Below are 27,356 nucleotides of genomic sequence, written 5' to 3'. Positions count from 1 at the left end.
TCAAAAAATCTAATTGGATGTTTTTTATGATTATCTAAAACTCAGCTTAAAGCAATTCAAGCTTTTTCTGATCAATGCAGAAGTATTTTATGGAAAAACAGCTGTATTACCAGTATCTTAAAACAATGTTCCTTTAAAAAGAAAATGACTAAAAAACCAAACCCCAAATGTGCTAATTTTGGTGGGTCAGTGAAAGCTTTTGTTGGGTTCAGAGCCTCATCATCTGAGTATTTACGACATGTTTTGTCAGCGTAGTGCTATTTTTTTATCTTCTATGGTAGTATTTCCAGTTTCAGTTTGCATATAAATACGTTTCAATTAAATGCATTAACTACTTCATCAAAACCATGCATGGAAATAAGTACTCAAATTTAATGATAACTTTAAGAAATTTATTAATACTTAGGAGTAATGTTAATCTTGCTCACAAAGAGTAGTCACATTTAACAAACAACATTGTGTCATACACATTTATCACGCTTTTTTTTTTAATGCCTTTCTCTTCTTGCTGCAGTTCCTTTGTGTCTCTTCATGACTTCATTTCCACAGTTAGCACTCTAGCCTGTAACTCTGTCAGATTAAGTCATCTCCCAAATGGTCTTGGAATAGGACTATTGTGATCTGAAGACACGGAAGGTTCCCCCCAAAATGGCTAAACTGACTGTTAGCATTGCTGCTTAAGATAAAATTACCAGATGTTCTCCATTATAACATCCAGTTTTCAGTTGCTTCTTAACCTTGACATATTTTAACCATTGAACCATGCAGAGCCTTGGTCTTCAGCTGCTTTTTATTTGGTGGGGAAAAGCATATGAAAATGAAGTGAACAGGAAATGCTGCTCTCCATGTCTTTAAAAAGCAAACTAAAACACCAGGACATTTTGAACAACATTTTTGGGATGCTTTAGTTTGTTTAATGCATTAATATACAGTCTGAAAGCTGATCTGGGTATGGGAAGGATGAATATAAGATACAGTTTTCTGTGTTCATGAAAATCCACTTACAGCTGGCAGTTATGGCTAACACTTAAACTGAGCTGTAAAATAAAATACCGTAATTGGAAAAAAGTATGAATAAGGGAAGGGCTAAGCTGCTTTCTAACTGATACAGAAGTCTGAAGTTTTTGTGTCCTGTTACAGTTTAAAGAAAGAGGAATTCATGATGTGTAAAGGTAGTCTCAAAATGGAGAACAAGTTTTCATGTATGGCATGACTATACTGAAGCTGATTTCTACAGATAGTTAAGAATTAAACAACATAATCAAGAGTGGTTATTTATAGTTACAAGTACTCAGTTGTATTAACTACAGTGGGGTTTTTTTAAGGAATTCACAGGATTTATGTGATTTTTCTAAGTTGGAGATCCGAAGGTGAGACCAAATGCCATATTATTAGAAACGTAGACATATTGCAAAGCATTTGCTGTGGATCATTGGTAAAGAAAGGGCTTTTTTTTGTGTGTTCAGAATTTTTGCTGAATTTAAGTATTTATTATTATGTCTTAAAGTATTCTTAGTTAAAGTCAACACGAAGCATGGTTTTGGTATTATGAGAAACTACTGAGGTTTTCCTGAGATATTCCTTAAAATAATGTTTAGGCTGTGTAAAAAATGTTTGTACTCACATATGCATTGTATCTGAGGACCTTCTAAGCCTTTTCTTGATTTACTTAAGTTGAAATAGACTTTAAGAATAGCTTGTTTGGGCTTTTTTCCAGTGATAAGTAACTAGCTCTGCAAATTTAATGTATAGTAAATCATTGGAACATTTGCTAATAAGATGGTAGAATAAATTAGTTTTTAATTGAGCAAAATAATTGTTTAACCAAATGCATGTGCTTTTGTTCTGTCTTGCTAGATTTGGATATTCTAATCAAATCAGATTTTCAAATTATTCTCCAGTAATAAAGGAAAGAATTTTTTTTTTTCCATCAGATAAATTAGATCTTGCTATATCTTACTTTCAGGTTTCAAAGGAAAACACAAAATACAAAAGGCACAACAATAGTATGTAATTTAGTACTACTGGACTCCCTCAAGTTCCTCAGATTTTAACTTGCATGGGAAGTTTCTTAAACACTGCATTTCCCATACACTGTAAAAATCAGACATGCTTCTTTGCAACCTTATACTAATTAGCAGCTTTGAGTCTTTAGCATAGAGCATGCATATTTTCCTTTACTACTTTTGTTCTGGGTGTAGGGGCTGGTGAGGTACAGGACTATAAAAGCACCTGCTCTGCTTGGGAAACAGTTGTTCTGTGCATAGGGAATACAAGCTGTTTTATCAGGGAATTTGTGATGCAGTGGACTTGTTAGGTAGGACACCAGGTAGAAATTTTGTCAGCTCTTGGGAGTGTCAGTTGCTGCAGAGTAATCATTAATATCCCGGAGTAGATGAAAACATTAGGATTTAGAGCAACTTTTTTCCCAATACATTTGTTTCTGCTTAAATACCTTCAGTAACAAAGATCCTCACGTACAGAGTCCCCCAACATATGCTGTCTGTCTCTTTTTCTTAAGAGTGTATATTTTGGGCATCTTCTCAAAGAAAGGCAACAAATGTCTTACTAAAGGATCTTGCTGGTGTGTGTATTTTGTGCATGCTGGAAACTTCAAGCTTGTAAGGTTAGCAAACTAAGGGAGCGGGAATGATGATGCAGAGAAACAGGCAGAGAGGGAGAGTGACATGGTGTAACTGGTTGGAATTTCAGCAAAACAGTTCAGCACCTGAGCTCCACTAGATACTCCAATTCTTGGCTTTTTATGAATATTGTTAGTTTTGTATACTTCCTGGGTCCCCTCATTGTTCCTAAAATGTAAAGGATTCTAGGTGGTGCATAGGATGCTTTTGTGTTTATGCACATCACAAACACATTCTTCTGGAGGTTGTTTCTTGAGTTCTTATTTTGAGTTTGTATAGGAAGATTTCAGAATACAAAACTAAAACTTAGTTCAGCTTTTCTTAAAAAAAAAAAAAAAAAACAAACAAAAAAACACAAAAACAAAAAAACACAAAAACCAACAGTAAAATAATTGTGAAATACCGCAAGTGAAAATGTTAGATGTACAAAAATATATTCAGTACAGAGATACATTAATCTTGGGGAAGGAGAGACTAACTTGATAAAGGAAAATGAAGTATTTAATTGCTTTTTTTGTATTGTTCATGTAGAAGCAGTTAATCTTAGCATGGGTCACTTCTGCTAATTTTTAACATATTTGCTAATTCTGACACATGTGAGGTTGGGTACGTTCAACATAATGCAGTCTTAAATTGGTCAAACTGATTTGTGAACCGCTGCTGTTTATTTTCTAGCAATTCACAGGGGGTAAGGTGAATCCTAGAGGATCAGACAAGTGCAGAGTGAGAAAAGCTGTAAGAAATTACAGGGAAATATTCCTAGCTTTGGTTCTGTACAAATGTTAGAACGAACAGTATTCCTGAACACAGGTGTGTTGTTTGTAGGGAGACACAAGGTGACGAAGAAGAGTGTGATTGGGTGAGAGTAAGAGACAAAGAACTCTTGAGTTAAATATGATTAAAATGGTCTTTTGAATTTGTCAGATGTATCTGGTTCTGATAATTCTGCTTGATAATCTAGCTGGGCTGGCAAGTAAGAGAAGCAGTAGCTCCTGATACAACTGGATTCTGGTAAAACTTTTGAGACTGTCCAGCTAGAAGGCTTGGTCTACACTGTGTTCCTGAGTTGTGGTCTGCTGGTCACTACTCTCTCTACGTAGTCCCTTCACAAGACAGTCAGAATTGTTTTTTTCCTATGGAATTCTCAGCTAGGACTTTGAGACGGTAGTCTGAGGAACTGAACGCTGACAGTGATCCATCGGTACAGAAGCTTGGGGATCATTTGTTAAAGCAATAGTTAGCTTAAACTATGATAATTGATTACTGATGACTTAATTAAGACTGCACCTCAGGTGGGGTCCTGCAGCGTTTTCCTTCGGCTTGGATCTCTAACACATTCAAGAATAACTTGGTTGGTGGGATAGAAAGTACGCTTAGAAAACAATTAAGTCATACCAAATGCTTTTAAAGATGGAATTAAAATTCAAAACTGTCTTGAAATTAGTGTGCTTGAAGTCAACAATGTGGAATTCATTATGCAAATGTAGAGCAATATGTTGTTGTAGGGGGGCATAAAAGTTGCATATGAATAGAAAACAGGAAAACTGGCAAGGCAGAGGTAATGGAGAAGAATATCTGGGGTCAGTGAATGTTGAACCAAACATAGGAACTGAATTTTTTGGAGAGGGAAAGAGAAGCTGGGATGTGTTAATAGGATTGTGGTTTGTAAGATATAATTGTTCTGAGTAACTTAACCTTGTTGAGGTCTCAGTTGAAGTATTGCCTTGTCCAGGCATCCTGCTTTAAGAAATGAACAAATTGGAGGGCCCAAGAGAGGTAACAAGAACAGTCAGGGTTTTAGAAAGAATATCTATCCAAAAAAGGTTCAAGATGCTAATGCATACAGTCTGGAAAGAAAAGACAGGGGCTTGAGCTACCTTGGAACAATTTGTGAAGGCTCTCTATAAGGAGAATATTCTGGGAGTAGCTGGAAAAGAAACTGGCTTAACTTTTAACAGAATGTGTTGCCGCTTAAGTCAGCAATTTCTCAACTAGAAGCCACAGTTCTAAATAGTGGTCAGACAACATGAATAAGGTTGCAAGCTTGAGAGTAATACAAATTCCTGCTTCTTTTCTTAGTAACATAAATTGTTCTATTTAAATATTGTATGCAAATCATCTTACCTTAAAATTTGATTATTCTTTTAATCATGATCCAAGTTAATAAAATATTGGAGACTGCTGTTTTTCCTGGGAGGTAGAGAATGTAATGCTAGTCACCTTATGTGTTGGTTAGAAGAGTGGTTTAAAGTCACGTTTGCGATATTATTTTAGCTTTACCAGTGGAAGGGGATAGATATCTAAAGATTTAGTGTGCAGGAAGTGTGGTTGTGGAGAAAAGCAAGTAAGATGCTGTTTATGTAAGATAGTGGCGTGATTTTGGTATTAAGCATGAAATGTGTAACAAATGCAGGATTTTGATAATATTTCAAGGATGAACTTTTATCACTTGTAGCTGGTTCATTGCTTTATCCAGTCTTAGTGAGTCTTCCTTAATTTCCTATGATTCACAGTTTGTGTATGTGTGCACAAGTACCTTGAATCTTTATTTTTTTTCCCCTGACAGTTGATTCAGACTTCATAATATGTCTTTGTTTTTTGAGCTTGAAATGCTAAATAGTTTTGGGAGTGTATCTTCCCTATGAACAGTTTAGCCGTTGTGAAACGCGATTATTTTTGTTGAAGAACTTTAATTTGCTTGTGTTCATGATTTCTGCTGACTTCTAAATAATTTCTGGTCTTTGCAGTTTTATAAAGATTTCAAATATGTTGAGCTGTAGTACTCAAAACCAATTTTAATTAGCTGAGGAAATAAAAGCCAACAACTTCTTCACAATTCCATTGAACAGTTTTGTTTACCATGATCTAAAATATCCAGACTTCTGTCCTTACTGCAGAGTTTCTGTTCTCTTAATATCTTCTTTGAATTTAATCTTCAGTCTGAAATGCCTAGGTTTATGTATGTATCCTTAGAGCCTGGTGCTTCATCTCTGCACTGTAGTTGTCACAGTGTGCTGCTATATGTTCTTAATGCTACCTTCATTTAGCGCTGTTTTTATTTATGTCATAATTTCCAGAATGTGTGATTGAAAATAATGAAAGGGAAGAAACCCTGGAAAATAACTAGGAAATAACGTTATGTATAGCTAAATGGCGGTATTACTGTATTAAGTGTAGGTAGGGCGTTGACTGCTGATATTGAAGTTAGCCAACTAAACATGAAATACTTTATTTGTATGCACAACTGAGTAAAGGATACAACTTATAAAAAATGATGTGTTTTTGTCATGTGTCTGTATATACACTTATATATACAAGCGCACACGTTTTTTATTTTTATATATATATGGCAAATACAATGTTTTCCAGGCATGTTGCCCATGAAACCTAAAGTGAATACGTAACAAGCCTCAGTTTTTTTTCCTGAAGGAAGTGCCATGGCACAGGTAGACAAAGAAGAGTTTCTGTAGGTGTGGGTGGCTGGCCAGCAGCATGCTGTCCAGATCGAGCCCACCAAAACAGCGCGGAAGGGTGAAGAAGAATGTTTTCTGCAGGCTCCTTAGCTGTAGGCAGGGAGCACGTGAATAGTGGGTCTAGGGTCCTTTCCTGAAGGCCCCGTGCTGTTATGGGACGGGACCTACACCTGGCACCCCATCAGTCCCACCACATGGAAGCTCTGTGTGTGTCTCGTTACGCAGCCATAATGCCTGTGTTTCTGTGATGGGATGCACGTTGTTGGCCTACCCACTAATGAGCATGTCTGGTCATGTTAGTGATGAGGGAGGGTGGTTTGTAGTTTCTGTAAGATCTCATATGATTTAATGAGGAGGAAATTAGGACTGCCACTGCCCTAGACTACCAGATGTTAAACTTGAAAACCTGTTTTCACCGAAAACCTGTATCCCCCAAAGCAGGGGTCACAAAGGTATCAAATGTATGAAAATAGTACTTACCTCATTCTTTAACCTCAGGTATTTAGAGTTCTAAAGTGCTAAACACTTGATGATGCTTTAGAGACAGAAATACACCATGTTAAATTTTAAATTAATTTTGTTTACTTGCTTTTATAGAAATAATTTTTTTTTATTCCCTCCCCAGTTTAACTTTGTTGGAAGAATCCTTGGGCCCAGAGGACTAACAGCTAAACAGCTTGAGGCAGAAACAGGATGCAAGATAATGGTCCGAGGGAAGGGCTCAATGAGGGACAAAAAGAAGGTAAGCTCTTGAAAGGTAGCGTAGTTCCAGATGCATAGTTTTATTTCCTAACAGAGGGTAAGCTCATGTCTCTCTTACTCTGATTTGTTGTGTTCTTACTATATGTTTTTTCATTTTCTAGTGTTTTTTGCAAACTTAGTAAATAACACAACCTATCCTAAAGAAGTTAAATGCACATGCTCCATAATGGTGCGGTTGGGAGTCTAACTAGTAATTATAAAGTATTCTTCAGTAATAACTTCTAATCATGCCACGTTTCACAAGGTAAAGGTAAAAATTGAAGTTAAATGTATTTTTCTAAGGAAGCGCTGTTAACCTTAAAGGTGTTCTTAAAAACTTTTTTGTATCGAAATACTGAAGTAGTGATTTGTGCAAGCAGCATGGATTGGAAAAAATGTTTAATGTATTTCTGGCAGTGAATTCTGTCCTAGTGAACCAAGAAGCACTGTGTTTCTGGATTTGTTTTGTGTTCAGGTGGAGTTGCAATGTAGTTAGGGCTGTTCCTTGCCCTGACCTATATAATATGTGCTCTGCCCATATAAATAGGGAAACTACACTTTTCAGGATAGAGCCATCCTGAATGTTAAGTTGTTTTCGGGTAACTCCTGTAAGTAATTTATTTTTGCAGGTTTATTTTATAGCTATTTTCTTCCACCTCTGGTTACTACTACTGAAGTTGCACCAGCATCCCCACTGCAGTTTTGAAATGTGCAGTTAACAGTACGCTTTTCCTCTTTGTTCCCATAAGTATTATTTCTTTTGGTTCTTTCTTTAGAAAATCCCTTCTTCTCCTTATCTGATCAGCCACATTCTATCGATACATATGTAGCACATAACAATTAAAATAGAAAGCTAATGTCTACCCAGTTAAAAATCTCAGACCTCCCAGAGCTTATGACTGTGTCCCTTTCAAACTTAATTTGATGCCTCTTGATTTCATAATCTGCTGTAATACTGTTACCACCATTTCTCTTACTCTACCTATAGCAATTTTGGAAGTTTACATTGCCAGCTTTTGAGCAAAGATCTATTCTAACCTAGAGATTTTTTGGTTGTTTAGGTTCTGTAGAAGTAAGAAGGTGATGTTGTCTTAAATGCTTGATTTATGAAGGTTTCTCTTTTTAAAACATTATAGTTCATGTCCTGAATTCCTTCTACCTCTTGGCTGGGGGGACATTTAACATATAAACAAGTCCTACTGTTATGGGGTTTTAGACTCTAAATGGTTAAATAGAACTTGTAGAGTTGATATTTTTGTATAGGATTATGAAATACAGATTTCCTACAACTGGGGGGTGGTAGAAGATTCTGAGTATTAAAACTTCACCATGCTTCACCCGACATACCAAATAGCGTGGGTGTAGATGCTGTATTTTGAAGGAAAGTGTATGGCTGCCAGTATGCGAACAATCTTAATCATAGCTTTGCTTGTGACTGTTAATAGTAGTCAAATTTTTACATGTTCTATCGTATTGTTTAAAAAAAAGAAATCCTGGGGCAGGAGGTTTAGTAAAAATATAGCCTCCCTTTAAGAGTTTGCAAATTTCACCTAGTTTTTATGAGAGAAGACTATTTGATCTACTCTTGAAAGCTACCACTTTTTGGCTGGTAGATGAATTAGATGTTAAGACTTCTGATTATTTGTGTACCAAAGTAAATCTTCGCTATGTGGAATATACAAAAATTTAGTTTGCAATGAGTGAATTCTCAAACTCACCAATTCTGAAGAGAAGCCTGATACCTTGAAAAAAGTGAGTACTTAAAAGTTCATTCAGTTTTTTTCCTATTTAAACATAGTTTTTAAAAGACATTGTATTTTTATCAATAATGCAATTGTTTTATTAATTTATGGCCAGATTTTAAGTTTCTTGCTGCTCCCTCCTTGTTTAAGGAATGGTAATTCTGTGTTGGTGTAGTTAATCAGGAGTTAGGTTATGTAACTTTTTTCTGAATAAAAATGTTAGTTCTGGTTCATTTATGTTCATAGATATCATAAGGTAAAACATTTAGGCCTCCGTTCTTTAGAAAGTTTATAAGTATAGATTGAGGCCCCAAGCTTAATGGTCCACAAATAACATCTCACTGTTAGTAGTGAACGTATGTATATTTAAGATAGTCATTAACAATGATGGTCTGATATATCCTTAAAAGTTTTACAGATTGGCCTTGCTGTGTTGAAAAGCACACTTAGTTGTGTTAGCAATAGAGATACTTGCAATCAGCTACAGTAGTGTAAAAAGAAAGGAAAAAAAAGCTGCATCTAAGGTCTCAATTCTTCTTCTGAAGAGACCCCTTCCCCTGTAAATGTTTCATTTACAGACCCTTTTCATAGAAAGCACTTAGAAGAGTAAAGATTACTTCAGATTTCTGGAAATTGCTGTGTGTTCCTTGGCCTACATGTCATAATCCCTCCCCCCCGCCACTCCATCTCTTCTCTGTCCTTCTTGTTCATACTAGCCTAAACAGAAACCAAAGTGGCCCAATGAATTCCACATCAGGTATGGCAGCCATTTTCCAGTGTGTAACTAACAGTGCAGTTTTGTTAGAGCTGTACAGCCTTCATTCTTTGAGTGCTTTTTATATTAGGTCCCAGTGAAGGTATCTCCAGCTACTGAAGATGTTCTGTTTCTATGCTATCAGCAGGGCAGGCACTTAAGCACCACCAGCCAGTGTCATGTGCATGCACCATGTCCTTCGTTACTCTCAGCTGCCAGCTAGGATAAGCACATTCTCTACAATCTTGTTGGTCGCCACAACATGTTCTGACCTATCCGTTCAACGTTCATGTAGGTCTTGGAGTTTGTGAAATGTCTATTACAGAATCACAGAATGGTGGAGGTTGGAAGGGACCTGTGGAGGTTCTCTTGTCTAACACTCCTCCTCAAGCAGGGTCACCTAGAACAGGCTGCCCAGGACCATGTCCAGACAGCTGTTAAGTTTAGTGCCCACGACCTTCCACCACTGTGCTTTCTTTGGAAGTCAGTGCCTTTTAATGATAACTGCCTTATTTTTTTTTATTATTTTCTCAAGGGGCTTCTCTTTTTGCAGGTTCTACTTCAAAATGCTGATGCACTTCCAAGTGTAAAATACAGAAGTAATAGTATTCTGTCATGGAAGGTTAGGTTACGCTAATTTTTTTTTAACACCCTTTCCTTTTATCTAGGGTCAATGTTATTTGGAAAAGTGAGTATTCAAGATTTTTCCAGTTTTTGACTGAATTGCTTTGAAATTTAGAGGAGATAAGAAACGTAGGTTAATTTGTACATATATTTTGTAAGTATATTTGATATCTGCAAACCTGATTGCCCAGTGCTAGTTATAGAAGAAAAGTTATTGGATATGAGAAGGAATTAATTACTAAACCAGTGTCAATCCATAGTGTGACAGCTACATGGTACTGAATACCATCTCCCGGAGTAAACAGTCCATCTAGTTTTCTCTTCCTACCTTGCTAGTGGTTGCAGAATCCACGAGAAAATACAAAGACCGATGTGCTGGAAAATAAACCATCCAGATTTGCTTTGTAGAAAATTTTACTCTCCTGTGTGAGCCTATGAACAGAAGTAATGAATTGGATATCTTTGTCACATGGCCAAATCACTTGAACTAGCATCAAATCTTGAAACTTGCTGACAGATTTCCCCCAGAAAGCAAGGGAAATCCTCAAATCGTTTGTATCTGAGGCTCAGCTGGTAATCAGAACATCTCTCTAGGCAGCTTTAGACAAATTTAAAATCAAAACCTTAATTACTGAGAATATTGTGATTAGAGCCTGGAGGTACTTGAAGGAGATTATTGGGGAGGGGAGAGGGGTTGCAAGCATTCATCAAAAGCTAATGAATGTGTAACTTTATTAAGACCAAGGCATTTTTTGCTTAGTCTGAATGTGCTTCTCATTAGGTAGTGAGGAAAACTAGCAATTTTCGTACCATTCAAAGAATACTACTTAATGAAAGGGAAGACTGTCCAATGATGGATAAGCAAAATGTTGGTTTTTGTTATCTCCCTTGTCTTACATGAATTCCTTAAAACAGACATTGACGCACCCATAGGGAGTCAGCTCTGTGCTCTTGAACACATTGACTGCCAGTATCTCACTTAGAGGGGTATGCAGCCTTATGGCATCAGGCTGCTGGCTTGTGGCAGTCTTGGTCAACTGCATTGTTTTTTCCCATTTCTTCCTACTTTTAGTCAAGAGTCTCTTCTAGAACAGTGTGTCAGGACAGAGCATCATTCATTTTTACTTTGTGAGGAAGCATCTCGTTATGATACACAGAATTTTTTTCTTGGAATTGGTTGTTTCAAAGAGAAAGGCAGGCAGCTATGCAGTTCTAAATTTGAAGAACTCAGTGCCTTCATCCAGTGCAATAGCTTCAAATCTATTGCACTTCGCTCCCTATTAGATCATTTGAACTGATCTGTGGTTCCTGACCTACAGCTTACTTGTTCCTGCATCACTGTTTACCTTGCAAGCAGAAATTAGGTGAGGTTTCACAAAAGACAAGCTCTTGGTTAGTACCAGTCTTGACCTTTGGCTGGTGCAGAGTTGCCACAGTAAGTAGATAATTCCATTTCTTTGGACTCTCCAGTTTTGTTTTGTTTTTTTTTTTATAGTAAGGCTAAAAAGGAATTAAAAAATTATCCTTGGTACCTACACAAAGCTTGAGGAAAAGATTAGAGTGGCAAAATTTAACTGTCTTGTGATCAGGAGATTTTGCTATGTTTACATTCTGTATAGAATTGAAGTATTATGTTTGTAATATTTTAATACCTTTTAGTCTCTGAAATACCATCACATACGCTTTGATTTCCAATGGAAAGTCTTAACAAACATTCAGTTTAGCTTATAAAGTGAAGTTACTGACATTAAATAAGATGTACTTTATAGTGCATCTTGTTAAACAAGCCCTATTATTGCTACCCTAATTACAGGATGCTCAACTTTTACATTCTGTAAAAAGTACTATGTGTGAACAAATAATAAAGCTATGGTACCGACACATATGTTGAAATGGAATATATTTAGCATATGGTAGCAAAAGGTAAAAGTTGTTCTGTGTTTCAGAATGAAAGGTTGACCAACCATCATTATTCTTGTCTTCTGGGAATAAATTGCATGGCTGAGGCCTGTTGCCTCTAAAATCTGTCTCTACACACAAACATGTTGCTGCTGTTTGAGAGTTTCATATATCTGTGTTGAGAAATCATGGCTATGGTTTGGAATGGCAATGTAAAAAAATTTCTGTAACTAGTTGGAAAGGTGGATTTTTGAGTATTTGTCAGTACTGTTAGGAATAACGGGGGATGGGGGGTGGCAGAATTCTTTAAATGATTGGGGATATTGGCATGTGAAAGTGAAAAGCAAGTCCATATACCTAATATGTGACTAGAATGGCTGTCCTTTTATTTTAAAAATAAATTTAAAAAAAAGAAATCCTTTTCTGATAATACCAGTGGGATTCTGAAGGTTAGATGCTTACTTTTAGAACTATGACTGCCAGAATCCCATGCCAATATCCATCATTCAGGGTACTATTTCTTAAAATTAATTGTCTTCTACTTACCAGAAACTTGCTGGCTGAGGCAGTGGCAGTTCAGCATGTTGGATATCATGGATCATGCTTTGTTAACTTTTGTTGCACATGAAAGCTGCAACCTGTCTATATAAGAGACTGTCAAACTGATGGTTACATTCACTTGCAATTGCTATCAACTTCTGTGACCATACATTAAAGTCATTGTATGAGCAGGCTGCTCAGCTAAGATTGAGATATCACCTATACAGCATGTTCCTGAATCTACTGCATTCAGGTTATAAACTTTTATTAGAAAATTATTTAAGGCATTCAGAATGCAGTATTTAAGATATTACCCTGGGAACAATTAACTTCAGCATCTAGCATCTTCTACAATGAAATTTCCTCTAAACACACTTTCTCATACGTATGCATGTCTGCATTAAGTTTGATTTCTCAAACTGATTTATCAAACTTGGGAGGCTTTCTTCATACTTAATTTTTGACCACTGTATTAATTGGCCTTTTCTTAAACTAACTTTAGACGAAAAAGTCTTATTCATATAAAGGTCCTACTGAACTTACATATTCAACATATCACAACTGCCATTTTAATACACAGTGAAGGATGTACCATATTAAGCTGTATGAGAATTTGTATGTAGCTATGTGGTGAAGAAAAATCCTCTAGCTTAGAATCGAAGCCTGTTTAAGAATATACTTGGTGGTCAATACCGCTTTGCCTTCCTAGAGTTTCATTGTAAAACATAAGATGTAATGAAAATAATTTCAGTTGCTTGTAAGCTAGTATGTTTTTTTTCAGTAGTGGAAGAAATAGGCTTCTGTATTCCAATTTTAAAACCTTTATTGCATTTGTAACCACTTATTTTGAACACAGGAGGAGTTATAAAGCTGGATTTTAATATTTTTTATTAAATAATTGCTGAAGTATGGCCTTTTTCCCTTTTCACCCACAAAACAGAAGTCTCTTGAGTTACATCCCTGGTATGCTGGGAGCGGTGACCCTCTGAAGAGATAAGAGTTTACACAATTAGCTAATAATATAAAAAAGCAACAAAGTAATCACAGAAAAAAAAAATCTTCTTAGCAAGTTACTGATTTAATTGCATATTTAAATACTAATGGCTGACTAGTAAAAACTATACTTCACGAAATTCAAAAGGCAGCAACGTTGAAGGTAACAGATGTTATTTCTTGAATTAAACCTGACTGAGGCTGACTGCTTTTAAGCCTGTTTATGGGGGTTTTTGTAGTCCAGAGTTTCTGAGTATCATCTTTGAAGTCTTACCTGCCTACATCTTTTCTTTAAGCAAAAACTGTTCAGTTCACATTGGCGGCAATGAAGAATACAGTGTAGGCACAATTAGCTTAGTTATGTATGGGAATGTGAATTTTACAAGAAGATAACGTTTTCCGTAAGTTTTATATAAGATCTGACAAACACTTCTTATTTGAAGTAATTTATTGCAGAAGTCTTTTCACTTAACACTCTGAGGAACACTCTTACTTTCAAGAGCAGAATGATTTTATTTTGAAGGACAGAAAAATTTAGGTGCCTTAGGGCCTTAAGAATTATTGCAAAGCAATATTAATCTTTCAGAAAATATTACTGATATGTATCTAATGCAGTGCATATATTTAGGTAAGTTTATCTCATACATACCTTTGCTTCTTATTGGCTACATACTGAATATATCCAGTATATATTGGATATATTTCTGTATGTGCTCTATACAAAGTTGCAGCTTTGAGCAGATTTTACCACTCTTAAGGCACGTTTTCCTATGTAATATGAAAAGTAGCTGAAGCCTTTGACTATGATTAACTTTGATATCAAAACTTGATTATATGTCATTTTGTTCTGAGAGCAGTTAAACTGGTAAATAGTGAACTGGTTATTGAGCTAATTAGGTATGGAAATAATTGACTTAATGGCATTAAAGAAGTACTTTGTTAGAGACACTGGAAGCTGTAGGCTGGAGGAGCGTAATCAAAGCCATGCAAGTAGAAACCAACTTGAATTATACTTTACTTTCCTTTTATTTGTTTTTCTGTCAGTTTCCTGTGAGCAAAAAACCTTACGGTCAAGAGGCAAGAGAATCTAGATAATGTTAAAATTGGAGAAAAGTAGCACGCAGTGTAGTGGAAAAGGTATATATCAAGGGAATCTTGATTTATTGCCTGAACATCTGTGTATAAACAAGTCTCTATCTTAGAAATTAAAATTCTGTGTCTATTGAACAGTAATTGACTCAATCTGTACTGTGGTAGAAACTGTCTTTCTGCAAAATTACTCCTAAGTTTTTGTTAGGTGAGAAGCACAGAGTGTTAATTGTGTTATACAAAGTTGACTAGGCTACAGCTCACAGCTGTTTGTATCTGGCATTTGAACAGAAGTTTTGAAAGGCTTGGGGGACAATTCATACTGAATTGTTTTGAGGTATTGACAAAACTGTCTGCAAGCATCTATTTACATTTGACTTTATCTAGTAAAGTAGCGAAAGAAGTGAATGGTTTAAATAATGAAAATCTACTGTAACCTGAAAGTTTTTCCACACTTATTCAGCAGAAACAGATGAGAGACAACTTACTGAACTAGGTGAGACTTTGTTAGCAGAGTATGGGCATTCTTATGTGCAGTCATGTGATTTCTTAGAACTTTAATCTTCTCTTGCAGGGGTAATAGTGTTGAGTGTTATCTAATAATACTAAAACAAGGGAGTTGATTCTTGTGAGATTCCACAAATGATAGATTCAGTGATATTTCTCCCTATCTTCATGATGCGCTGTGAAGGACAACTAGTAGTTTTGCACACTTTACCACTGTTCTCGTTTATCAGCGCCATTGAACTCTTTCTGGATTCTAGATTTTTCTAGGCTTTAACCTTAACCTATTGGGCTGCCCTTCAGTGGATGATTTTGTGTTTGGTATATGGCTGGCTTTTTTTGAACTTTTTTAAAATTTAATGTTGTGATATTACAAGCTTGCTTACCAGAAATAATTTGTGTTCAGGGTTGCGTTTTGAGTGTGTTTGCTGAGTATCATGAAACTGTGCTTGGATTTCTGTGTTGGAAAGACCATATTTAGTTTGAAGCTCACAGGAATTTCCCTGTCCTGTGTGAAGATTGAGTCTACTTAAATGTGGGAATGGAGGCAGAACCTGTTGATTCAGGGTGGAAAGCAGCATGCCTGTGTGTTTCCCGAGTAGGTATCAGTTCTTGGCAGCTCTTGGTTCTCTGTATTTTTGAGGGGGCTGCCAGCAGGCAGAATACAGGTTGTTTACCATACTGGATATGGCTCCTTAGGGTCAGATTTAGCAATTTTACTGAGGCTGATAGGAAGGCTCTTTTGCATGGAGCAAAAGAGTAAGCACAGAAGAAGATACCACTATTGCTGAAACTAAATACTTAAGTTACCAATTGAACATTTAGAGAATAGAAATACTTGACTTTCTGCTACTTTACTTGTCTCTATCCAGAAAACAATAATCTGTAGTGTTTCATTGTGGCGAGATACTGGATTCCTTTTCAACTTGGAAAAGTGAACTGTATGGTAACAATCACAAACTGTAATTCCCAAAACGTCTGAGTGGTTTGCCATTTAAACCTGGTTTTAGATGATGATAGTTTTCTGCTTTTCTTAGATCTGCTGACTCTGTGTCAGCCTTTGTCTTGCCTTGACTTGGATTAAAATGGATGTTACTAATCACAGGTTACCCTTTTGCTAGGTATGGTCTACCGTAGAGTATGCTAAGGATATGAATGAAATTCAAGTAGCTGTGTAGATGTTAATGGTATGCAGCGGGACAGTATCCTTACTTTACAGTTTATCCAGCTATAGTTGCAAGATTTTCTTGTTGGTCTTTACACTGTTCGGATATAGAGAGGGATTTATTGACAGACAGTTGCACATTTTTATTAGCCTTTTCTGAGAATAATTAGCAGCTTCTGTCTGCTAATTATTCACATTTTTCACGTCTTTTGGGGCAGTAAATGGGGAATGTTTTGATGAATGTAGGACTCACTGAAGTGCATGCACACTGTGAAATGTGTTTAAAACTCATAACAGTTTAAAGTATGTGTTGAGTACCTGCATGAAAGGATGAAAATTTATTCAAATGTTTGTTAAGGCCAGGTACACAAATCTGTTTTTCTGTTAAAGAAAACTTGTTACTGTTACAATAGTAGAAAACTTAACTTAGCAATGGCCAGTACTGAACTTGCTTGGAGACTGTTTAACTTAAGAGAATCTGACATTCTGTGTAAATTATCTGGTTTGACTGTTAAGTGTCACAAACTCGCTATGGAACACACACAACACACAGTATTCATGCTTGCTTGACGAATTTGTTAATGTGAGTAATTCTTGGATGTAATTTGGATCATAAATCAATTCAGTACTATATTCCTACAAGACAACCAAAATCTCGTCCTCTAACCATAATAGCCTGAAATGAAGAAAACATTAGGCTGGTTTTGGGTGTTGAAAGGAAAATCTGCAAAACTGACTTCATTCAGGCAATAGCTTGCGTGAGCCTGACAGAATATCCGGCAGCTGAAGTAACAGGAAGACTCTGGCTGTAGGGAAAAAAAAAAATGGGAATATGAAATTCTTGGTTGGTTTCATTAGAAGGTATTTATAGAATTATGTAGAAAACTTGATGAGAACAGGTGGAATCAGTACAGGGAGGAGGTGTCTAGTTGATATAAAAAATGTCATGAATTTGCCACAGAGTTGCTGGGGAGGACCAGTATGTTTTCATGTGTGAAGAACTAATATTTCTGGGGAATGAACATATATATGCACAGTAGTGTAGAGAGCAATCCAAAATAATTTACGGAGCAGTTATATTTTCATATCAAGAGCTATGGGAAATTTTTTTCTTCTTGAGTCTTTGTAGGATCATGAATCTCTCCCTCAATGTTTCTCTTTTGTTTTGAACTAGGTCAACTCCCCCCCCCCCCCCCCCCCCCCGACTTCATGAACTTCTCCCTTGTTTCATAAGTTATATTCATTTTCCTTGCTTTGACATACAGTTCCTCTTAGCTCTCTAAGGAGACCTTCTCTGGCTATCTTTTTCCATCTTGAACCTTGCTGACCTCCTCCTGAATGGTCATGTGCTTTATAAATCATTGTAATAAAAGGAGGGTTAATTTCCATGGTGCTTCATTTATCCTCTGAATATGAGATGCAGTGAAAGTGCACCAGACTGAGTTTTGGTTTCTAGCAACACTTTTTGTGTGAAGGTAGCAAATGATACAAACACTGGAGTCAAAATAGTGTTGCAACTGGGGGACTTTAGTAGTTCAAACAAGGAAGGTAACATGAGGCATAAGAAAATCAATGACAGATTTCTCATGCTACGAACTAATTAACAATTAAAATTATTTAACATGCAGAAGACCATCTGAAAGGGAATGAAAAAATCCAACAGCAAAAGTATCATTAAAAAAATATTTCCTACGAGTCAGGGTCATTGGTGAATTTGCAGTATTTAATTGCTTCAAAGTTACTGGAACATGAACTCTGAATGTAGTAGCTTTTGAAGAGATGTGGAGGGTGTGGAAAGTAGATACCAGTGTTGCCCTAAGACTTGGCTAGAGGTTTCCGTAGGTAATTTGTAGATGTGACATGAGGAATGAGTAAAAATTTAAGGTTAAGATTGGTTGGTATCTCAACTAGAATTCTTGAAATCCCTTTTGATTCCTGACAGAAGTAAAATAGGCAATGTAATTATGAACCAAACTGTCCTGGCTTTTATGCATCATTTTCCAAGTATGCTAGTGGTGTTTTTCCATGCACAAATGGAAGGAATTTTTCTTCAAAAGCAAAGAACAGCCTATTAATTGAGTGCCTTGATCTGGCACGTGGCCAGTGAGTGCATATAACCTAAAAATTTGGATATAATACTTTATTATGTAAATTATGATAATAAATTCTTCTGTGGTTAGTAAGTCTGGTACAGGTGTTATTTTTTCCACATCTTTCCTACTCTTCTGATCATGTGTCATGGCACAAGGTTGGTATACCTGTTTTCAGTGAGGATAACATTTCATGGAGGCAAAAAGGAATTGGATGTTTTGGTGTGGGGTTATTTAATTATTTGGAGGGGTTTTTTAAATTACTTTCTTTGAGCGTTGGTATTGTGATGGTTTTCTTCATTGGATTTTTCTTCTTTTTAACACTGTTGATATCAATTTATCTTAAGAAAACTTTTTCCAGCTTAATAGCCAGCAAAACAAGACCCTAGCGTTATGAATGAAAAGCTGAAAAATGGTCTTTCCATTCTCCTGTCCTCTCTTGATAGAGTCTGTGTTGTACGTGTATCGTCTCTGCAGTCTGGAGCTCTGGGAACAGTTCCCAAAATCCTGTCTAAAGCATGGATATGGTCTCCTAGTTCTCAGTGTTTTTTCTCTTCCGGCTCCCACGTTTCTCCATGGCAAAATGCCAGTTCCTTTTCTATCCATAGGATCTTTACACTCTGGACGACAGATTTTGATGTTTGGGCCTAGATAAACTTTTTTTTTTTCCCCTCTTTGTAAGTGTCATCATGTACCTTAATTGATTGGTCCTTAGAGTTTCTGCCATGGTGGTACTGGGAAGTGTAAGGGAAGAAGTGCTGAAAGCACCTGGTCCATTCTGTGGGAAAGCTGCTGTTCATTTTAGCAATTGCATGTTTGTGTTGAATAAGGAAGAAGCAGTTTCTTGAAAGATGGAACTCCTAGCACGTTAATACGATCTCTGTTACTGCTTCTGTACAGTTTGGAGTATTTTTATAAATGGTTATCTGGAATGATTAGTCCTGCAGCCATACAGAAATGATTAATGGTTGCTTCCCTGGCAATCGGACATTGCTAAAGGATTGGAATGTCAAACCACATTTAGCAGACTGTCTGAATCCACCTGAAGTACCTGACTGATTTAATTGATCCACTTGACAGAATTATTTGGGAGCCACTTAAGATGCAGTACTATTGATTTCAAATGCCCCACATATTTACAATCATGTGTATTCAAGGGAATTTAATTTTTAGGTTGCTGGGGGTCTTGGGGAGTGTTTTGTTTTACCTAGCTTGCTGAACTGACAAAACATATTGTAAAATTTAATTTGAAGAACTAAAAGCTGGTAGTTGACAAAGAAACTTAAAATTTAGCATGAATTTTTATAAAGAAAAGTATAGGTTGTTTTGTGTTGATAATACATGTTGTATTTGCTCTCCATCTAGTGAGAAAGTGAGCTTCAAATGACCAAGCAGTTTTTGAGGTGGCTTTGAAATAATCATTTGTGTTTCAAGTTGAAAACACTGGAATTGAATGTTCACTTAAATTTTGACTGACAAAAAGACCTAGAATTTGAATCTCTTAACTCACACTGACTCATAACAGCATTAATCAGAAGAGGTCTTAAGATAAGCTGTGTTACAAGCCAAAAGAAGTGATACATTTTATAGTTATTAATGTGGTTTGAAATACTGAAGCTAATCTGGAAATTAGTCAATCTGTGGTGAGGAGACAAGGGTATTGCAAATGCCAAAATTGGTTTTTGCAGCCTGACTAGTGGAATTTTTCAGTATCCAGCCTTTTAAATGATAAGTTCAATTTAGCTTGAAATGCACCTTTTTAGGATAGTTAGTTTGGTAGTAAAATTAACCTTCCCTTAAAAAAAACCCACTTCCCCATTTCTAAGAAAAATCAGATACTTTGAATTTACCATGTCTCCTATATACACCTGAAGAAACAAATGTTTTAAAGAGGAAAAACACATTTCCTATTGATTATCTGTTTCAGTTCTCTTAAGGAGGTCTGATTTTATTTGGTTACTGCAGGCTTCAGACCTATTGTTTGCAGTCTAATTGAATACGTGTTTCATGACTTCTAGTAGAAGAATCTACCAGGTGGGATAAAATGTAACAGGTTAAAATGAATCATATGTGGCCTGTTACTTGTGTTCTTATTAAACCCACTTTCAATAGGCTGTTGTTGCAAGCTGGAGTATTAAGTATAGTAAATTTGACTAGATAATGCTGTACCACCAATCTTGCTGGATGCAGAAACTGGCAAGAATCTGGCATTTTGAGTATGCTTTTCGGATCCTGGCCTTTCACAGTGGTAGATACAGGATTTTTCCAGCGTCTTCCTTGGAGAACCACATAATAGATGGGAGAGCATTTGCAGGGGAACCACTGGGAGGGAATATTCAGGTTCCCCTGTCAGCAGTATCATTCTTTACGTCAGGCTGTAGTGGGTAGGAGTTTAAATACGTAGGTTACATTTGCTGCTCAAACAGTTGTTTATCGTGACCCTTAGGGAAGAAGCAACATAAGGGATATAAATGTTGCAAAAGCAACAACAGCAAGCTGACAGGCCATGAGTTTTGCCTTACTGGCTGGTTAAATAAGGCTCCTTTATTGCAAGAGGAGGGAAAGATAAAATCAAGTTGAACATTTAAAGGAAAAAAAATGAAGCGAATTTGAAGACCCTCAAAATGTCAAATAATTTGTCACACACATTCATCTGTTGGCTCATAAATGTCAGTTCTTGTAAAAAGCCTTTCCAGTGTTTCCTTGGATCCGAGTTTCTAGCACATTTCAGGGCCTGCAGCTAGGCTTCAGAGTTAAACTGGTTTTTTTTCAGATTTTTAAACAGACCGCTGAATCGGGCATCTCTTATAATTTTTGCTGCTTTCCTGCCCTTGAAAAAGGATCTGTGCTTCTGCAAGAGACATCTTGAAGGGTGGTTGGCAATCATGGAATCAACTAGGAAAGCATTTTATTTACTTCAGTTACCTGGTTTGAAAGCTAAGCCTTAGGAAAGAACTGTTTCAGCTTCCTTTGTTAGTGTACGTTTCCTCATAGTTGAGTCACTGAAAACACAGGCTTGCTTTTAGGGATCTTTTTTTTCCCTCCTGTTAGCTTGGAGGTGATTTTGTGATCATTTAGAGAAACAACCGACCAATCCCTGCCCCCATCCCATTTTGTTCTTGCTTCTTTAGAGTTTTGCAAGACCAAGCTTTCAGACTCTCAATGATAGACCATAGTTGTGGGTAACAGTATTTTGTAGACTAGTCCATCTAATACTGCAGTAGTTAGGCTTTTCCATGTGCTTCAGAGCTGCTGCCAAACATCCTTTCCCACCATTTTAACCTGTGATCAGTGGATCTCTGAAACTGTGGGCTGCTTCTAGAGGCCCCATGAAATGTGTCATAAAGAACCAAGCTCATATATATGATCTAGGTGCATGAAACTATCAGTCTACACTTCTAATAGAACATGTCTATGGGCTCTCAAAAAAAATAAAAAAGGGGTGGTGTGTCAAAATGGCTCTTCTTGCCAAAATTGTACTAACCATGTCGTTTCATAGTGACTTTCTTTATATGAAAGTATTTTCAAGATACAATTAAAAAAATAGATATTCAATAATTCTGCATTTTTAGCGGTGAAATTTATTACCATCACAGTATCATTAAATATACAAACTAATGAGGTTTTGTTAATTTGAAGATGCAGTGAGCTTAGGTATTGATAATAACAGTAGTGGGAAAAGTGCCCAAAGAATATGGTATTTAGTTCCAACTTAGTTAACCACTGTCGTGTATGTATTAAATTAATTGTAAGATCGTTTTCATTCCCTGATGAGCTGTGTTCTGAGTAATGTGCACTCCCATATTTGCTTCTAAAACCCTGATAAATGCAATCTGTTGGAATGTTTTTAAGACAATAGCTATTTAATGAATAGCTTGTGTGTACAGGAGACAAGAATAAGCTTGATTGCTTACAATCTGACATTTGAAAAAGCATTTTTTTTAGATCTCTTGTATTTGCATATCTAATTGCTATGTAATCAAAACTAAGTGAACTGTAGCTACTTGAAACCAAAAACTGAAAGGCAATCATCTTTACAGGGGGAAATATCCCACTCGTATGCAAGCCGGCCTGAATATTAGAATTATATTCTTCTTGTGTTTAATTATAGGTGTCTGACTGAGCAGTAAATTTATGCCTGTGTATTAAAGGAGTGAATGTGACCCTGAAACATCAGCTTTCCTTTGTTGAAGCAAAGCACTGGCATTGAGAGAACTTAACAGTGTTGTGTATTTTGATGATAAGGGATTGTGCCAGAATAGCTGTTAATTACCTGCTTTGTTTGATATGGAAAGTAGTGGTTCTGCACTTTTCTTCCCACCAGTGACAGTACTCAATTAAAACTTGTATTAAACAGTGATAATGCCCTCGTTTATCTGTTGAGGAAGACGTGAGGTGAAGAAAATTAACAGGATTTTTTCAGCTGTTTGGAGGTGGCTTTTTTTTTTTTTTCATGAACCTAGTGACAGTAAAGAAAAAGAAGTTTTGTCTTTCTGGTGTGGTGGTGGTGTGTGGTGGGTTTTGGTGTTTTGTGGTTTTGTTTCGGTTTATGGGTTGGGTCTTTCTTTTTTTAATTCTTGATAACTCTTAAATATTGCACTTTACTAATAGTGGCTACAGCAAAAGTTAAAAAAAAAATCCTTAACTGTAATAAATTAGAAATTTGGAAGACACTTGCCCTATCTTGTTCCATGTCATTCCTCTCTGTAAAGCATGTGTTGCTATGGGTCCTTATTTCACTGGTTTTTGAAATTTAATTGCATTGCTTACATGTCAGAAAAAGAGGATTCTCTGAGTAGTAGCTATTTTTAGCATATCTAAACAGAAATAACAAGGATGAGTAAGGCAATGAAGCTCATGTAGAAGAAAGACTGGGTAATCTGTGTGGATCTTTTGTTTCTGTCAGGTAGCAATGCTGAAGAATATTCTGAAATTGAAAATGTACAAAACACATTACAAAATACATCAGTAGACAATAAGAAAAGGTATAGAAATGTTACAGTCACAGTTAAATGCTTTTAATGTCATTCATCCAAAGAAATTAAGGAATGGCTTGGTTGCTTTACTTACAAAGTTTCGAAGGTCTGTATTCAACAAGCTTGAACAGCTTTATTCTGGAGTGAAAGCTGAACGTTTGATGCTAGACTAATTTGGCCAAAAGTATGAAACAGTAAGTGGAGAGTGGAATAATCACTGTAACAGCTTTAAAGTGTGTACATGAAATTCTTCTCAAGATCTCAGTGGATATGACAATGCATGGTAATCCGACTAGAACTTAAGAGCTTCAACTGTTAGGTAAATAGAGGTCACATGCAGAAAGTAAGATTGGTTGCCTACAATAATTAGCCACAATTAGTAAAGTTTGTTCAGAAGGTGTATTGCACATACTGAATGGTTAGCAGTAATGACTAGTCTTAGATATAACCTTAGAATTTAAGAAAACAAACAAACAAACAAACATTGCAGATAAAACAGTACCTTAAAAGGCTTTGTGAGGTATGGAAAACTTGAAAGATTTTCTTGTTTTTTGAAAACCTAAACAGTGTCATTGTTAAAGAGCAGAAAGCTAGCTTTTATTTGGTAGTGGAACTTAGTAATCTCACAGGACGCAAGCAAACAGCAGTGAAAAATCAGGTTTAAAAAAAAAAAAGGTTTTAATTGTGTGAATTTATCATGGCTTACAGAAAGAAAACTGTAGAAAGCCTTGCATAGATGAGATCTCATAAATGGCATGTTCTTGAAATAGTCTGCTTTTCTTTTGAAGTAAATATTTTTCTGGGCATATTAAGTGATAAATTTAATGAAATTATTTAATTTTCACGTAACTATTGATTACATTTTCTTTAGATAATTCATAAAGTCAATAAATGTAAATTTGTTCCTACTCACCACACAATTCACCTTTCATACAAAGTAAACAGTGATAAGCATTAAATAAGAATTTGATAAGGTGTTTTATGATCTGGCATTTTCAAGTGGAATGATCTTTGTCCATTCTTTAACTGTTTTTCCAATTTTCTTTCTTCTGCACTGTAAAAAAAAAAAGTAGAATGTGAATTTGAGATGCATTTAGGTTAGTAGAATTATTTCATGGCATAGCAGTGCTTCAGTACAATATTAGTATAACTGTGTTAGCTCATCCATGTAGGGTTAGGTTCTGCAGTGATTAGATAGCTTCCTGTGATCAGACATGCTCATTGAATAGTCATTTCACTTTATAGGTGAGTGTTGCAACCCATGCTGTCCAGTCACAGATAGTTTTTGTAATATTGAAGCTAGTTTGTTGAGGCTTCCTTATACTTTCAGGTATTCAGTATAAAATATCAACTTCAGATAACGTTGAGGGCTATGTTCTTCCAGAACAAATAGTCTTAAATGGAGGTACTGTACTTTTTTTTCCTGTAAAGCAAAGATAATGAGCCTGTCAGATTTTTCTGTTTGAATTAAATTGTTCTGATTACATTTCATAGCTTTGGTCGCTTGGAAATAATTTACTAACATTTTTTTCAGCATTTTCTTTATTATGTATTTCAGTTAGATTTTGGATGAGCTATTTAATGTGTTTTCTTTTAAAGGAATTTCCTGTTTCCATATAAAAATTTTAAAAATAATGTTGTGATATTCAGTTTTGAATAGGTATTAATCTTCCGTATTGTCACATAATCTCTACATGCAGACCTTTTTGCGGAGAGGAAAATTTCTGTGTTGAAATTATTTGCAGTGTTGAAATGTGGAAAAGTAAATGAACTTTTTCTCCTTTAGCAGCTGCCCTTCCTAGACCCTTTTTTTGCATGAGCAGGCTTTCCCTTTATGTTCTTTACTATTCTTCTAGGACTTGCAGTCACTTTTGGGGGGAATTCCAGTATATCTGATTGTGCCCTAGAGTGAGGTTCCATTCAGTCTAAGACTGAATGGAAATTCTCTTTTCTAGTCTAACTTTTTTTTTTTCCATTTGAAAAATGCCACCTGGAATGAACAAGTCTGGTAATTCTCTTCACTCACCCATCAACAATTTTTGCTGAATTTAGTTTTTAAGTTGGACAAAAATGTTGTGTTAAGTCATACAGTTGTTCAAATAGCAAAAGCTTACTATCTCGGTAACGTTTGAGGAAAAACTCCTCAAATTTCTTCTACAAAGAAGCTTTAGGACATGAAAAATCTAGAAGCTGAGAGTTGACTTTTAGCTCTCCAAATAGTCCTCCAGAAGAATACTCTTTGTTAAGCATCCTGGTGACAGGGGAGGGATACATACCACGAGAGGAAAAGTCAGACCTCTCTATTTCCCCCCATAATACAAGTTGAATGTACTTGTCATTTGAAATAAATATATATACACCTGCTAGACATGCTTTTTTCTCTCTGATGAAAACAATACTGTTGAAAGCATGTCATAAAACCTGTTTTTATTGCATACATACACAATGAATCATAATTCCCAGCAGGCTCAGATCCTGCCTATGGAGGATCAGCAACTAAAAGACTGAAAATGTGACCAATATTTTATTTAAGGTTGGGACCTATAGAATATGTCTCACATTTGCACTTCTACCTTTTAGCTGTGTAAATGTACTTGCATGAATCTGGTATGTGAAGTATTCTCTCTACTGAGGTCATCCTGAGCACAACTACATAAGATTTTAAAGTAGATCGTGGTGATATTGATGTTCTTTACCTCTTCTCTCCCTTTTCTTAGCCATTTGGACAGTTGAGAGGAGAATGTGATTCTCCAAGGGGTAAAAATTCAAAATCTACTGTGAAAGAAAGTAAGGAGATTTTACCATTTAGCCATTGGAATGTCTGTGCCTCAAAGCTAAGAATTTTTTAAAATCAGTTTTTGAATGATTCTGAATTCTCTTCAAGAAAATGTGAAGAATCCATCAAAAAAAAAAAAAAACAACTTTAATTCCATGTATTAGCAAAGTCAAGTTATGATGACCTTGGATACGCTCTAAACCAATTTGTAATGATTACTGTCAGAGCAGTTCTTTTTCTGTTGAAAAGTAATGGCCTATGATAGATTGGAGGCCAGATTAGATCATCCTGATGATTCCTTCTGGCCAAAGTCTCTGAAATGGGAAAAAAAAATGACTTGAGTTAAGCTTAACTATAGAAAGAGGGATACCAGTAAGATGTACAGAATAAAATTTCAATATAGTATAATGGAACACTTAATTTATCAAAGTTTTATATGAATCACAAAAACTTTCATTCTCAATATATATATATATGTATGTATGTATATATAGTGTGTGTATACTGCTGAAGTATGTATCAACTCTACAATCAGGTTGAATTTAAGGTTTTTCTCCTTATATCCAGCTTTGTGCATCATCGACTTCATATGTATATTCCTATATGCTAATATGAAAATAGTGTATTGGTGAGGATCAAGCTAAAACTTTGGGGCTCCAGTATGGTTTGGCTACATCTAATTTCAGAAAACTTAAATTTTAATTGCGTAGATTTTTTTGTTAGACACACACACACACACACATAGAGATATATATAAAGTTCTATTGCTTTAGTCATACTGTGACTAGGGCACTTCAATAGTAGGTAGTGCCTCATTAATCCTAAATTCAAGAAGAGTATTCAGCAACAAGTTTTAATGATTAGAGTACTGAGCTTTTGTTGTGTGTCTTGTTACTGCTCTTAGCTTAGAAAAACTTTATTTCAGGCTTAGCAGGGTTTTTGGAGATTTTTTTTTGTTTGTTTTAAGAAAAGAAAAAGTATGTTCATTTGTGCAACAAATTTGAGGCTGTCTTCAAGGATTTTTAAAGAGAAAAAAGGAAGCGAGGCATGATCTCACTGATAGGCAACAGGAAATGCAATTCTGCAGGGAGTTTGAGATGAACAAGAGCAGGCCTGAGAGATCAGGAGGAAACTGAGAACAAGGTTGTTAGTCTCCACAGAATAGTGACAACAGTAGCAGAAGGCATTTCTTTCCTAAACGTATTCATAAATGCTGATTTATCTGTGATTTTTACAAATACATTTTCTATGATGATAAACAGTTTCTTTCTTTCTGCAACTGGGAAGAGTAATTTTCATATGTATCAAACTAGATATTTTACCACTTTTTTGGATTCCAGTCTGTTCA

General features: G+C 35.9%; 1 protein-coding gene across 9 annotated transcripts in view; it reads left to right on the top strand.

The window, feature by feature from the left end:
• QKI (QKI, KH domain containing RNA binding) overlaps positions 1-27,356 on the top strand; it is a 165,166-nt gene that overhangs the window by 58,598 nt on the left and 79,212 nt on the right. For all 9 annotated transcript variants that reach the window (XM_030022990.2, XM_030022991.2, XM_030022989.2 and 6 more), the window contains exon 3: positions 6,741-6,857. In XM_030022990.2, coding sequence (XP_029878850.1) covers positions 6,741-6,857 — 117 coding nt within the window. The remainder of the gene's footprint in view (positions 1-6,740; positions 6,858-27,356) is intronic.

Source organism: Aquila chrysaetos, chromosome 8, assembly GCF_900496995.4.
Source record: "Aquila chrysaetos chrysaetos chromosome 8, bAquChr1.4, whole genome shotgun sequence".
Classification (NCBI taxonomy): domain Eukaryota; kingdom Metazoa; phylum Chordata; class Aves; order Accipitriformes; family Accipitridae; genus Aquila; species Aquila chrysaetos.
This window is presented reverse-complemented; position numbering and strand designations above follow the sequence as displayed.